Source organism: Sinocyclocheilus grahami, unplaced genomic scaffold (genome assembly GCF_001515645.1).
Source record: "Sinocyclocheilus grahami isolate Dianchi unplaced genomic scaffold, SAMN03320097.WGS_v1.1 scaffold593.1, whole genome shotgun sequence".
NCBI classification, from domain to species: domain Eukaryota; kingdom Metazoa; phylum Chordata; class Actinopteri; order Cypriniformes; family Cyprinidae; genus Sinocyclocheilus; species Sinocyclocheilus grahami.
In genome coordinates this window covers 449,244-462,251 of record NW_015505772.1, presented here as the reverse complement: position 1 = coordinate 462,251, position 13,008 = coordinate 449,244, and the positions used below count along the sequence as shown (strand labels likewise).

At 42.1% G+C, this 13,008-nt stretch overlaps 1 protein-coding gene across 1 annotated transcript in view; it reads right to left on the bottom strand.

The window, feature by feature from the left end:
- LOC107557211 (FRAS1-related extracellular matrix protein 2-like) overlaps positions 1-13,008 on the bottom strand; it is a 63,076-nt gene that overhangs the window by 6,540 nt on the left and 43,528 nt on the right. The window contains 10 exon segments of the mRNA XM_016240546.1: positions 3,312-3,318; positions 3,592-3,923; positions 5,434-5,565; positions 5,754-6,057; positions 7,449-7,607; positions 7,692-7,822; positions 8,074-8,256; positions 8,434-8,598; positions 11,544-11,741; positions 11,910-12,119. Of these exon segments, the coding sequence (XP_016096032.1) occupies positions 3,312-3,318; positions 3,592-3,923; positions 5,434-5,565; positions 5,754-6,057; positions 7,449-7,607; positions 7,692-7,822; positions 8,074-8,256; positions 8,434-8,598; positions 11,544-11,741; positions 11,910-12,119 (1,821 nt within the window).

Here is a 13,008-nt window from a genome sequence, read left to right as displayed (position 1 = left end):
GAGATTATAGAATCTCGCAAACGTGTTAGGCGTCGCCCAGCCGGCAGCTCTACAGATGTCTGCTATCGAGGCGCCCCGCGCCAATGCCCAAGAAGATGCCACTCCTCTCGTAGAGTGAGCTCTCACTCTAAGGGGGCAAGGTAACCATTGGGCCTGGTAAGCTAAGACTATAGCCTCCACTAACCAGTGGGCAAGTCTTTGTTTGGAGACAGCCTTTCCCTTCTGCTGACCTCCAAAGCAGACAAAGAGCTGGTCTGAGGTCCTGAAGCTCTGCGTATGGTCCACGTAAACGCGCAGAGCACGAACGGGACAGAGCAGAGCGACAGCTGGGTCTGCCTCCTCCCGGGGCAGCGCTTGCAAGTTCACCACCTGATCCCTAAAAGGCGAGGTGGGAACTTTGGGCACATATCCAGGTCGGGGTCTCAGGACAACTTGAGAGAAAATGCCTGCAGGTCCCCTACCCTCTTGACCGAGGCCAATGCGGTGAGGAGCACTTGTCGTCTTCAACGACAGAAACTTAAGCTCTACTGACTGCAGATGCTCGAAGGGCTCCCCCTTCAAGGCCGCCAGGACCGAGGGGAGATCCCAAGAGGGTAACAGGTGAGGGTGCGGAGGATTTAACCTCCTTGCCCCTCTGAGAAACCTGATGACCAAGTTGTGCTTCCCCAAAGACTTACCGTCTACTGCCTCGTGATGCATGGCAATGGCGGTAACATACACTTTAAGGGTGGAGGGAGACAGCCTTCACTCCAACCCATCCAACCCGAGCGGCGTGACAGCGGCTGCGGATGCCATATGCCCCAGGAGCCTCTGAAATTGTTCCAGTGGAACCACCATCTTGCACTGGAAGGACCCCAGGCAGTTCAGCATCGACTGTGCGTGCTCTTCCTTGTCCAGCACCGAGGTGAACCGAATGCCCCTGAACTTGGGAATTGAATCGCGTAGCCGAGTCTGATGGTTCTCATGAGCCGGCGAGACAGCCTGGGGAGCGCTAACCAGGCCTCCAGCGATCGAACTAGTGGGACCAGGGAAACCACCGACGTACCTGGCTCCACTGCTGGGCAGGGGGCTCGTGAGGGGGCGTAGCGTCCTTGAACTGAACCCTGCTGCCCACTAGCGAAGGGAGAGGGGGCCGGCTGTGTGGAGACTGGGTCTCGTGCACCGCCGTCCTCGCCCTCTTGGGACCCGGAGGCAAAGGAAACTGCTCTTTTATTGAAGTTTTGGGTACCCCAGTGGCGGAACAAAAACAAATGGAAACATACGATTCTCCACCCGGCCCTCCTCCGGGGGAAGGAGTGGTGCAGTCAACATCTCCTGAAGAGCAGGATCCAAGAGCTCCGGGTCGCCCGTCTCAGGGACGCCGCCTGCTCTGGTGCTTCACGGGCTTAGCAGGGGCGGAGGCGGGCTGCGCCAGTTTCCTGGGGCCAGCTCCAGGCTGCTGTTGTGGCCGCGCCGGAGCGGAGGTGGAGGCCGCAGGAGGGCGCCCTCGGCGATGAGCAGACAGAGGGGGGCACAGAGGTGAACCGAATGCCCCTGAACTTGGGAGGGCGCCGGGCGAACTGAATCGCGTAGCCGAGTCTGATGGTTCTCAGGAGCCAGCGAGACGGCCTGGGGAGGGCTAACCAGGCCCCCAGCGACCGAACTAGCGGGACTAGGGAGACCACCGACGTACCCGCGGTGGGGCAGCGAAGTGGAGCACAGGGACCCGACCCGGAAGGCCGCGCGTCCCAGGGTGGGGTCTGAGTGCGCAGCGCGTGACTTACCTGGCTCCACTGCTGGGCAGGGGGCTCGTGAGGAGGCGTAGCGTCCTTGAACTGAACCCTGCTGCCCACTAGCGAAGGGAGAGGGGGCCGGCTGAGTGGAGACTGAGTCTCGTGCACCGCCGTCCTCATCCTCTTGGGACCCGGAGGCAAAGGAAACTGCTCTTTTAACGAAGTTTTGGGTACCACTGGCTGCGTAGCCAGTGGCGGAACAAAAACAAAAGGGAACATAAGATTCTCCACCCGGCCCTCCTCCGGGGGAAGGAGTGGTGCGGTCACCATCTCCTGAAGAGCAGGATCCAAGGGCTCCGGGTCGCCCGTCTCAGGGACGCCGCCTGCTTTGGCGCTTCACGGGCTTGGCAGGGGCGGAGGCGGGCTGCGCCGGTTTCCTGCGGCCGGCTCCACGCTGCGGCCGTTGTGAAGGCTGCTGTTGTGGCCGCGCCGGAGCGGAGGTGGAGGCCGCAGGAGGGCGCCCTCGGCGACGAGCAGACAGAGGGGCTGCAGCCGGCGGTGGGGTGCGGACAGCAGCAGACCGCCGGGGCAGGATGTGTCGGAACGCCTCCGTCTGCTTCTGTGCGGTGGAGAACTGTTGGGCAAAGCCCTCCACCGCTTCGCCGAATAGGACGGCCTGGGAGATCGAGGAGGCCAGGAAGCGATGCTTGTCGGGCTTCCTCATATCCGCCAAGGTCAGCCATAGGTGGCGCTCCTGGACCACCAATGTGGACATCGTCTGACCCAGGGCCTGCGCCGTGACTTTCGTCGCCCTAAGCGCGAGGTCCGTCGCGGTGCGCAGTTCCTGCAGCACACCTGAGTCAGCACCACCCTCGTGCAACTGCTTCAACGCTTTGGCCTGGTGGACTTGCAGGAGGGCCATGGCGTGCAGGGCGGAAGCGGCCTGTCCAGCAGCACTGTAAGCCTTAGCCGTCAGAGCGGACGAGAACTTACAGGCCCTGGACGGAAGGCGTGAGCTACCCCTCCAGGCGGCGGCGCTTTGCACGCAGAGCTGCATGGCAATAGCGCGCTCAACCGGAGGGATGTCCACATACACTTGGGCCGCCCCCCCGTCGAGGGTGGTGAGGGGAGGGATGTCCACATACCCTTGGGCCGCCCCCCCGTCGAGGGTGGTGAGGACGGAGGAGGCACCAAGTCTGTTTCGGGCAGAAAAAGGTGCCTTCCAAGACTTAGTAACCTCCTCATGCACTTCCGGGAAGAATGGAACCGGAGGTGGCTGCCGACGCCCAGCCTGCGCCCCCAGGAACCAATCATCCAGCCTCGAGCATTCGGGAGAAGGAGGAGGCCTCCAGTGCAGCTTGACACTCTCGGCGGCCCGAGAAAGCATAGCGGCCATGATATGCTGATTTGCTACTCAAGAAACATTTCTTATTTTTATTAATGTTAAAACAGCTCTGCTACTTAATATTATTGTGGAAACTATGGTATTTTTTTCCACCCAGAACAGTATTTAAAATAGAAATCTTTTGTAACATTATAGATGTCTTTGCTGTCATTTTAATGCCTCCATGTTGAATAATTAATATAATAATAACTGACCCCCAATCTTGTGAACGACATGTGAAGGGAGAAAAAAATCTAATTTGGGCAACTTTTACAATGTGAACTCATCTTAATGGAATTTTGCTATGATCTGGCTAAAACTATAAATGATAACTGAGATAAATGAGGAATCAGAATATCTATTGTCTTCTCAAACCTTTTATGTGAATTCTTTTATGTGCGATATTTTAGCTCTAGGACAAGAACAGTTGCAATTTATGAACCACTAATCATTAGAATTCAGAGGATTCTAAAAGCGGCGGCGGCGACGTCTCACCTGCCCATCTGTTCCGATCGTTCCCCCGCAGTCTGTGAGCAGCTCAGACATGTCATAATAACTCACAAACTCCCACAGACAGGCCTCCAAGTTCAGGTTCCTGTAAAAGCGTAGAGTGCTCTGGCCTCTGAGGACGGGGCTGTACTGATACGGCAGAGTCTCTCCGACGCTCTCTATATTCCGGCTGGCCTTGGTTAGAAATCCATGGTGTGTGGACACCTCATTAAAGTCCAGCAGATTGGAGCACCTGTGGTTTCCCACGCGAGTGCCATCGGGGCTCAGAGTCAGCTCAAAATTGGACAGTGCACGAGTGGAGACCACAGGGAGCATGCCTGGAGCACACCACATAGAAAATACATGACAATTAACAAACTAAAATCACTTTCATAATATTGCATCGGTTAAGATGAATATGTCTCTCTACTAATAATAAGCTATAGAACTGAAATACGAATCTGAAAAAGAAAAATCTGAATCTTGTGAGATTTAGAAGCATTACCTGACAATATTTAATGGATGTTATTATTTACTAAAAATACAAAAAGGAGATAATTTGAAGAATGTGTGTGCTTCTCTAACAACATCAGCAATCAAAACAACTAAAAATACCATAAAAGTAATTTGAGTTATGAAACACATTTCTGTCATAACAACTCTCGGAGGGATTGGCATGGTAATGTACATTACAATGTTAATATGTTTGGTCTTTGCGGAATAGATCTGCTATGTTACTGCTAAGCAACGAGACTTGCTACTGCCAATACATCCACAATATGCTGCTGTGAGAATGTAAGAAATACTGCTGCTGCACAAATAACATGATCACCCCATAGCAGATCTATACAGGTGGAACTGGGGAAGGTCGAGGGTTTCTACAGTATCTGAATGTTGAGCAGGGAGCTTATTGGCTACCAATACAGGAGAGAACCAATCAGCTGTGACGTGATAATGATGTCATTATGTCAGATTGAGTTAAACCTATCGGACTGCGCCATCTAGAGTTTCATGTCAGAAATTTGGATTAGAACCTACAGTATACTTAAATGTTAGCGCAAATGTGATTTGAGAGCTACTGCAGACAGGAAGATTTTCACTTATTGTCTTAAATTTTCATCTTTTCCTTACACAAAGCTACCATATGGCTTTAGAAGTTTAGGAATGTAGTGTACGAGTTATATGGGCTACTTTTATAGTGTTGTTTTTGGACAACCTAAAAAAACAACACTGTAAATGAACATTTTATAGCTTTCCATTTTTGGGCAATCTTCAAAAGTGTATATTTTTTGTGTTCCACAGAAGAAATAAAGTCACAACATGAGGGTGAGTAAATGATGATAAAATATTAATTTTTATAATAGTTAAATTGCACATTTTGCCTGCAGTAAAGGTAGTGTCACTGTATTGTAGGAATGCTATGGAAAAGTACAGTTAAAAGCAAACAGCTTTTGATTGGTTAGGAAGGTAAAATTAACGTAATCATATTTAGTCAAATGGCCTAAATTTCTGGCGTGAAACATGTGACAATTTTTCCCCAAAATACTTTAAAATACTTTACCCTTTTATTATTTTTTTCCCAGAAATAATTTTGATGGAGGACAAACATGATTTTGATGGAAAATGTTGTTCACAAATGTGTGACATGGCACTTCATGTTTATGCATCATTCAGACTTTGATTTAGGCTTTTGAAGAGAGCTATAATATTTAGTTTTGACAGCAAATATGGCATAAATCCTACAAGAATGCCAGCTTTTTTCCCAAGGGGATATGTGAGAGGGGTTTCTCTCAGAGGGGCTGAACTAAGCAAACAACCTGGCAGCCAGAGGGGAAATAATTCTCTCACCGTCTATGTGGGGCATGCTGACAGTAAGCTTGACGAGATTGGCATATTCAGGGTCTTCAGCGCCTGTATAACGCAGTTTGGCAGAAAAGGGCTCAGCACCTACTGTGCCCAATTTACGTGGCTGGCACATCCCTGCCCAGGAACATCAAAGACATGAAACATTACTTCAAGCATATTACCACCTACTGACAGTCTAATTCCACATTGCAAATGGCATATTATAACCAGCAGCTCAGGAAGAGCATAATGCTCTTTGGTGCTGCTATACAAAGCAAAGCATTTTTATATGATTTCACTTAATGTGATGGTTTTGGGCTCACCTTCTTCCATGCTAATAGACACAATGGGGCTGCTCAGTTCCAGCCCCTCATCCCCGTTAGAATTTACGGCACGGGCTGCACACTGCACTCTAGAACCCGCTTGGAAGTAAATGGAGTCTAGGGTGATCATCTTGGAGGAAGTAAAGAATGTATCAAAGTCAGCCTCTCTCATGGGGCTGGTGACGCCATCCGGACCACTGGGGGCACTAATGAGCCATCGGTAACGAGTCAGTGTATCGTTGATGCGTTCGCTAATGCAGATGGAGCCTGTTTTGTCATGGTCGGGATATTTGGGATTGCAAGCCTGGATAAGTCAGAGAAATAAACAAGGACAAGAGAGAAAATCTGACAATGAAAACACTACATTTTAAAATACAAAATGCTATTCGATAAAAAAAAGTACAATTATTATTATTTTTTTACTTTTACACAGCTAGCACGCATGATCAAGACATTTTTAATATTACAAAATATTTCTGTTTCAAGTAAATGCTGGTATTTTGAACTTGCTATTCATCGAAGAATCGTGAGAAAATATATCAAGGTTTCCACTTCAATAAAAGATTTGTAATAAGAAGAAACATTTTTTTGAGGACCAATCAGCATATTAATAAATCAGCACAATGATTTCTGAAGGATCATGTGACACAGAAGACTGGAGTAATGGCTGCTGAAAATTCAGCTTTGCTATCACAGGAATAAATTACACTATAAAATATATTAAAATAGAAAACTTATTATAAAGTGTAAAAATATTTCACAATATCACTGTTTTTACTGTATTTTAGATCAATGGTTAATCTATTTTTTAAAACTTTCAAAAAACAACAACAACAAAAAAAAGCGACAAACCCAAATTTGTCAAATGTAGTGTACATAATATATAATATAATATAATAACTCTTTAATTAAAGCCTTTATTTATAATGAATTATAAAAGTGGTTTTAATGTATTAATTATGCCTTGTAATGCCCCGTATGAGGCATTGTATGATCTCATGAATAATTGTAATAAGTTATAATAAATTATAATACTTATCATTATAATACTTATTCATTGTTACACATTTAGAAAGCAAGAATTCAAACATTATAATTTATTTTAACTTTGGTTACTATTATTTATGAAAACAAAGATTTAATGCATTACAGTATACATTATGAATACCTTTACAATTATACATAAAGGCTTTAAATAAAGTGTTAACTATAATATAATATATAATATAATATAATATAATAGTAGAGGAATTTGGCAATCATTGAATACCATGGTACACATATCAGACTACCACAGTTTTACCATCATTGTTCTGTGATATCACAGTACTTCCACACAACAAACTCCTGCACACAACAGACTTCTGTTTAATAATTTATCACAGGAAACAACACAGAGGATTTGAAAGATTAAACACTGTTGTGTTTCTTGCGCACTTTCTTAAGTCCTAATGGTTTAAGAAAAGCACAATCACTGTGAAGCCTATTACTACATGTATATAGCTTAAGATTTGAAAAATCATTATAATCTTATAATCTTTTTCATTCACTTGTACTTCAAGGACCTATTAAAAACTTGATAAAAACATCCACATAATTTGCATTAAAAATGCATTTAAATGAATATATGAATGACGCTGGTCACAAGTAAGTAGGGAAATGTGTCTCACTGACTTTTTCTTCTGACAAACATACCGTGACGCAAACGACAGGGTATCCAGCGGGTGGGTGAGCAATATCTTTGGTTCGTCTGACAACATCGTAATGCAGCAGTGACACAACATGAGGCAGTGAAGGGAACGTGACATCAGCCATACTGTTGGTCTCTTCAATGTACACTATGGCTTTAGTCATCTGCCAATACGAAAGACATAGATTTTCAATTTACATAAACTGTATATTAAAATCCAGATACGTACCACAGGGAACATTTATTACCTGGATTTCAGCAACCATGTTCTCGTCTGGTTTCAGATGGACAGTGAAGGCCTCTCTCATCTCTCTTACGCCATCAAACAAAACCTCCACTTCCACTACATGCTCGATCTCACCAGCTTTAAACTCAACATCTACGCACACACACACACAAAATATATGATTACATCCACTAAAAGATAAACACATCCTAACATTTCTTCTCCTAAATGCTTCCACACCTGATTGCATTTGTCATTTGCATCCTGAACTCTATATAACCTGATGGAGACAGGAAATGCATGCATGTGGAAGCAGCTTGGAGCCACCTGCCAATCTACAAAGGATAATTAGATACGGCATATTCAAAATGCAAATGACCCGTTCTGGCCTCCAGAAGCCTCACCGAGGGAGATGGGATGGTAGTCTTCTCCAGATATGGCAGAGCCGTCTTTCGTGTGCACCCTCACAAGGGACACTTTCGAAACGTCTCCTGTCCTGTGGATAGGGATCTTCACCAATGTCATCTGCCCCGACTCTTTTGGCTCACTAACACTGAACTTTGTCTCGGCAAACTTGATGATGGGCTCTGAGAGAGGAAGATGAGAAGACAGTTTTTGTGCATTAAAAGATTCTTAGCCGAAAGAGAATCTGTTTACTGAAGTTTGACCCAAATTCTAGAAATCTGAACCTAAATGTCAGGTATTTATTTTAATATTCATCTAACGTGTATTTTAGATGAACATTTTTTTTGTTTCTTTCTTACTGTCAGTGTTGTCCTTGATCTTGATGAGCGTTTCATTCTGGTTGCCTATGGATGCTCCGTACGGCGAGTCGCTCTTCGCGCTCCCCAGAACCAGCCTCAGTTCCTCCTCCTCCTCATGAATCAAATCATCCACCAGCTTCAGCACACAGGGTTTTTCAGACTCACCTGGGGATCAAAACATGGACACCAAAGTCTGAAAATATAACCCACCTCAACATTTATTCACCATTCAAAAAATTCATTAAAAAACTAAACTGACAACATTGTGCAATTAAACAAAGCATTACTCCTTTTTGGACAAATATTTATGTCACTTGAATAGCAGATATCAAGTGAAGTGTGTGATTTTTACCCGTTTAATTCAGGTTTAATTAATTTAGTTGTTTGCATGTTCATTTGCTCATTCATCATTTCTTTGTACATTCATCCATTCATTTGTTTGATTGTTCATTTATTCAGTTGTATTTCCCCATTCCACATCCTAGCTTAGAGGATCATCACTCGCATATTTTACTTGAATTTGAGGTTAATACAGGTGAAGAGTGTAATTTTTTAAACGGTTTAATTCAAGTTTAATTCACTCACCTATTTGTTAGTTCATTTATTTATTTGTTTGTTTATTTATACAATTTGTTCATTCATTTACTCAATCATTCATCTGTCCATCATTGCTTCGTTTGTTCATTCATTCATTCATTTGTTTGTTTATTATTTATTTGCTTGTTTATCAGTTCATTTGTTTCTCATTTGTTCTTTCATTCATTCATTTCATATTTTTGTCCATTAATTCATGCATTACTTCATTCATTTGTTCGCTGATTTATTAATTAGTTCATTATGTTTGTTCATTCATTAATCAGGGTTTCTACAGATCTGAACAAGTTACATTTAAGACATTTTTAATACCACCTTATATGAAATTTAAGATCTAAACCTGTGATGGAAATACACATTCTATTACATACATATGTGACCCTGGAGCACAAAACCAGTCATAAGTAGCACAGGTATATTTGTAGCAATAGCCAAAAATACATTGTATGTATTGATTTTTCTTTTATGCCAAAAAAGATTAGGATATTAAGTAAAGATCATGTTCCATGATGATATTTTGTAAATTTCCTACCGTAAATATATCAAAACTTAATTTTTGATTAGTAATATGCATTGCTTAGAACTTAATTTGGACAACTTTAAAGGCGATTTTCTCAATTTTTTTTTATTTTTTGCACCCTCAGATTCCAGATTTTCAAATAATTGTATCTATTTTCAAATATTGTCTTTGTCCTATCCTATCCTAACAAACCATACATCAATGGAAAGCTTATTTACTCAGCTTTCATATGATGTATAAATTTCAATTTCACAAAATTATGACTGGTTTTGTGGTCCAGGGTCACATATATGTAATGTTTAATGTAAAAAGAAAACAAAATATCATCGCTGTCATAAATGTTATTTATTATTACAATATACAGTGAACTTTCAGCAGACAATACTACATTCAAAATATCCCCACAAAAGCACTGCATCACCGAGATTTTTGCTGGTGTAAATGATTTATTCTGAAGCAATATTTTAATCAGTGTTCTATCAGATTTTACATACTTAAATCTGCATATTTGTTATTTACCTTTATAAAGGCCTATTTTTTTACCGTTTTAAATGTAAGCATAATCTTTAATGTCAAATTCTTACAATTGATCAATAAATTTAATATACACTACAGGGCTGTTACCAGTCAGATTAAATAATTTACACTGCAAAATTACAATGACAATAAATAATGTTATGAGATTAATGTTTTAAATACATTTTTGGATATACAAATAAGAAATGCTGAGGGGGGGTGCATCATTTTAAACATACTATACCACCAGTAGGTGGCGGTAAATCACTTAATGAGTGAGTCACGGAGTCATTTATTCAACCGATTCGTTCAAAATGCTGGATCATTCAGTAACAAAACACAGCCGAGTGTTGATTGGAAAATGTGCAATACTTCTGCTGTGATCTTTGCTTGGAACAATTTTTGTTGATGAAATAGAATAAAACAGTAAATATTGTGTCTAAAATGTAAGTAACTTAATAACTACTTGATTTCTTAACAACTTGTTTATTGAACTAAAATGTTCAATGGCATGAATATTCAGCAAAATAGCCCCCTGGTCATGGTATGTTACTTAACTATATAATGTTATGAATAAACTAAACATTTAGAATTTAGTTTTTTACTGAGTAACTTATCTTTATGTGTGCTGTTACCAGGGCCGCTGCTGGTCAAATGGTTGCCCTAAGCAGAATTGTGTTGTTGTGCCCCATCCGTCAAATATGGAAGTAAAAAAAAAAACACCTACTATAGGAGTCAAAATAGAACTTTAATAAAATATAAAAGTAAATAAATTGTAATTAAATTATATTATTTATAATCTCATTTGTTTTGAAGTCTCTCACAAAGAGACCGTGTGAGCCTCAACAGCGCCATCTTGATACCAGAAATACACTATCCATTATTAATCGCTGTTTACATTGAATGTAATAAAATCAGAAGAATCATTCTCGCGCTTCGATGCTTCACTGGTTATTTTCTGTCACTTAAGTTTTAATCAGGCTATTTGTCCGATCGGCCAAGTAAAAAAATCTTCGGTCTGTCCAACTGTAAACAGTCGCTGGGTCCGTCAGACTGGAGACATTTTAGCGGTAATGTGACGAAAAAATATTTAAGACCCATCAAATCAGAATGTAAGACATTTTAAGGCCTTTTATTAGAAAAACTTTATTTAAGACATCTTAAGACTTTTTAAAGACTCGCGGACACCCTGTTAATTAATCTGTTCATTGTTGGTTTATTTGTTCATTTCATTTGTTTGCTTGTTAATTCATGCATTCCGTTATTTATTTGTTCATACATTTATTAATTTGTTCATTGTTTGTTTGTTTGTTCATTAATCTGTTCATTGTTGGTTCATTGTTCATTCATTGATTAATTTATTTGTTCATTCATTAATTTCATGTGTTTGTTCATTAATTCATTCATTTGTTGGTTCATTCGCTTGTTCATTTATTCATTTGTTAATTCCACTTCCCATCTCAAGTAAAAGGCTATTTACCGGGCAAGAAAGCTATGATGGACGTGTCAGTGTTGGGTCTCTCGTCAAAGTCGAACACCACCTGTGCAGAGCCCTGCCGGGTGTAGCAGCGTACAGTGGACTTGTGTCTGATGTCTCCGCTGCGGTGTACCATTGCAGTGATGTGACCTTCACTCTCCTCTGCAGTCATCACAGTCTGTTTAAACTGCACTTTTGGCACTGAAGAAAGAGAACAAACAAATCCAAACGCTCTAATATAACAGTCTACCTCCACATCAAGGACAAAAACTAATAATAATTGAGTCTTTCGTGCTGTGGGTGAGTCTATGGAACAGTGTATGCATGTGTCACAGCTACAATTTTGTAAGAAAAATGTTAAATACTCACAGTCTGAAATGGAGTCGTTGATAAAGATCGTGACTTTCGCTGGCTCTCCCAGAATTCCATTGGAGGGCATACGGAGAATAAGCTCAAATCTTTCTGTCCCTTCCAGAACAGGCTGGCCTAGGTCATCCAGGATGGTGACCCGGACCGTCTGCATGCTCACACCCGGTGCAAACTCCAAGTTTCTGCTGATTCCCACATAGTCCACCCCCGCTAGCAGATGAACACACAGAAAAAAGGCTAAGGTCAGAGAGAGGTCAGACGATATTTAACAGCAGAAGCATAGGATCCTCACTTTCCATTAATCCTCTCTCAGAGAGACTGCTGTTTCGGCTTTTTATTTTTTTTGGGAGAAATCTATGTACAGTATAGAGCTTACAGCTTAAAGGGGTTATATGATGCGATTTCAAGTCTTCCTTTCTCTTTGGAGTGTTACAAGCTGTTCGTGAATAGATAAGATCCCTAAAGTTGCAAAGACTAAAGTCTCAAACCCAAAGAGATATTCTTTATAAAAGTTAAGACTGGTCCATGCCCTCCTAAAACGCCTCATTTAAACACGCCCCCACATGTCTACGTCACGATGTGGGAAGATTTGCATAACACCGCCCAAAGGTTCACGCTAAGAAAAAAGGCATAACTTTATTGTTGTTGCCACCACCGCTGCCATGTTGTGAAGACGCTGTGTGTCTCGTTGCAAAAGCGAAACTACTTTGTTTGGTCTTCCAAAAGAGGACACGACTAGAAATCAGTGGTTAAGTTGTATTTACAACACTGTTCCAGAACAGTTCAACACAAATATTCAGATGTGTCCAGCGCATTTTATGGAGGACTGTTTCCTGATCCTGGGAGAGTAGCCTACAATGCCGGCTGTTCTGACTCACAGACTGTAAGTACGTTTTCATATTTAAAGGATTTGCCTCTGACGATTCAAATGCGAGTTTTGAGCAGTGTAGATTAGTGCTTGTTGTTTGTCATTTCTCCGATCACAAATGCAGACATGGTTTTGTTTATGTGTTTATGTGCAACGCAACGCATAAAAAGACAGTATAAGTCATTATAATCAGTAATTATGCCCCCACTGGATGCAACAAATGCCTCATTT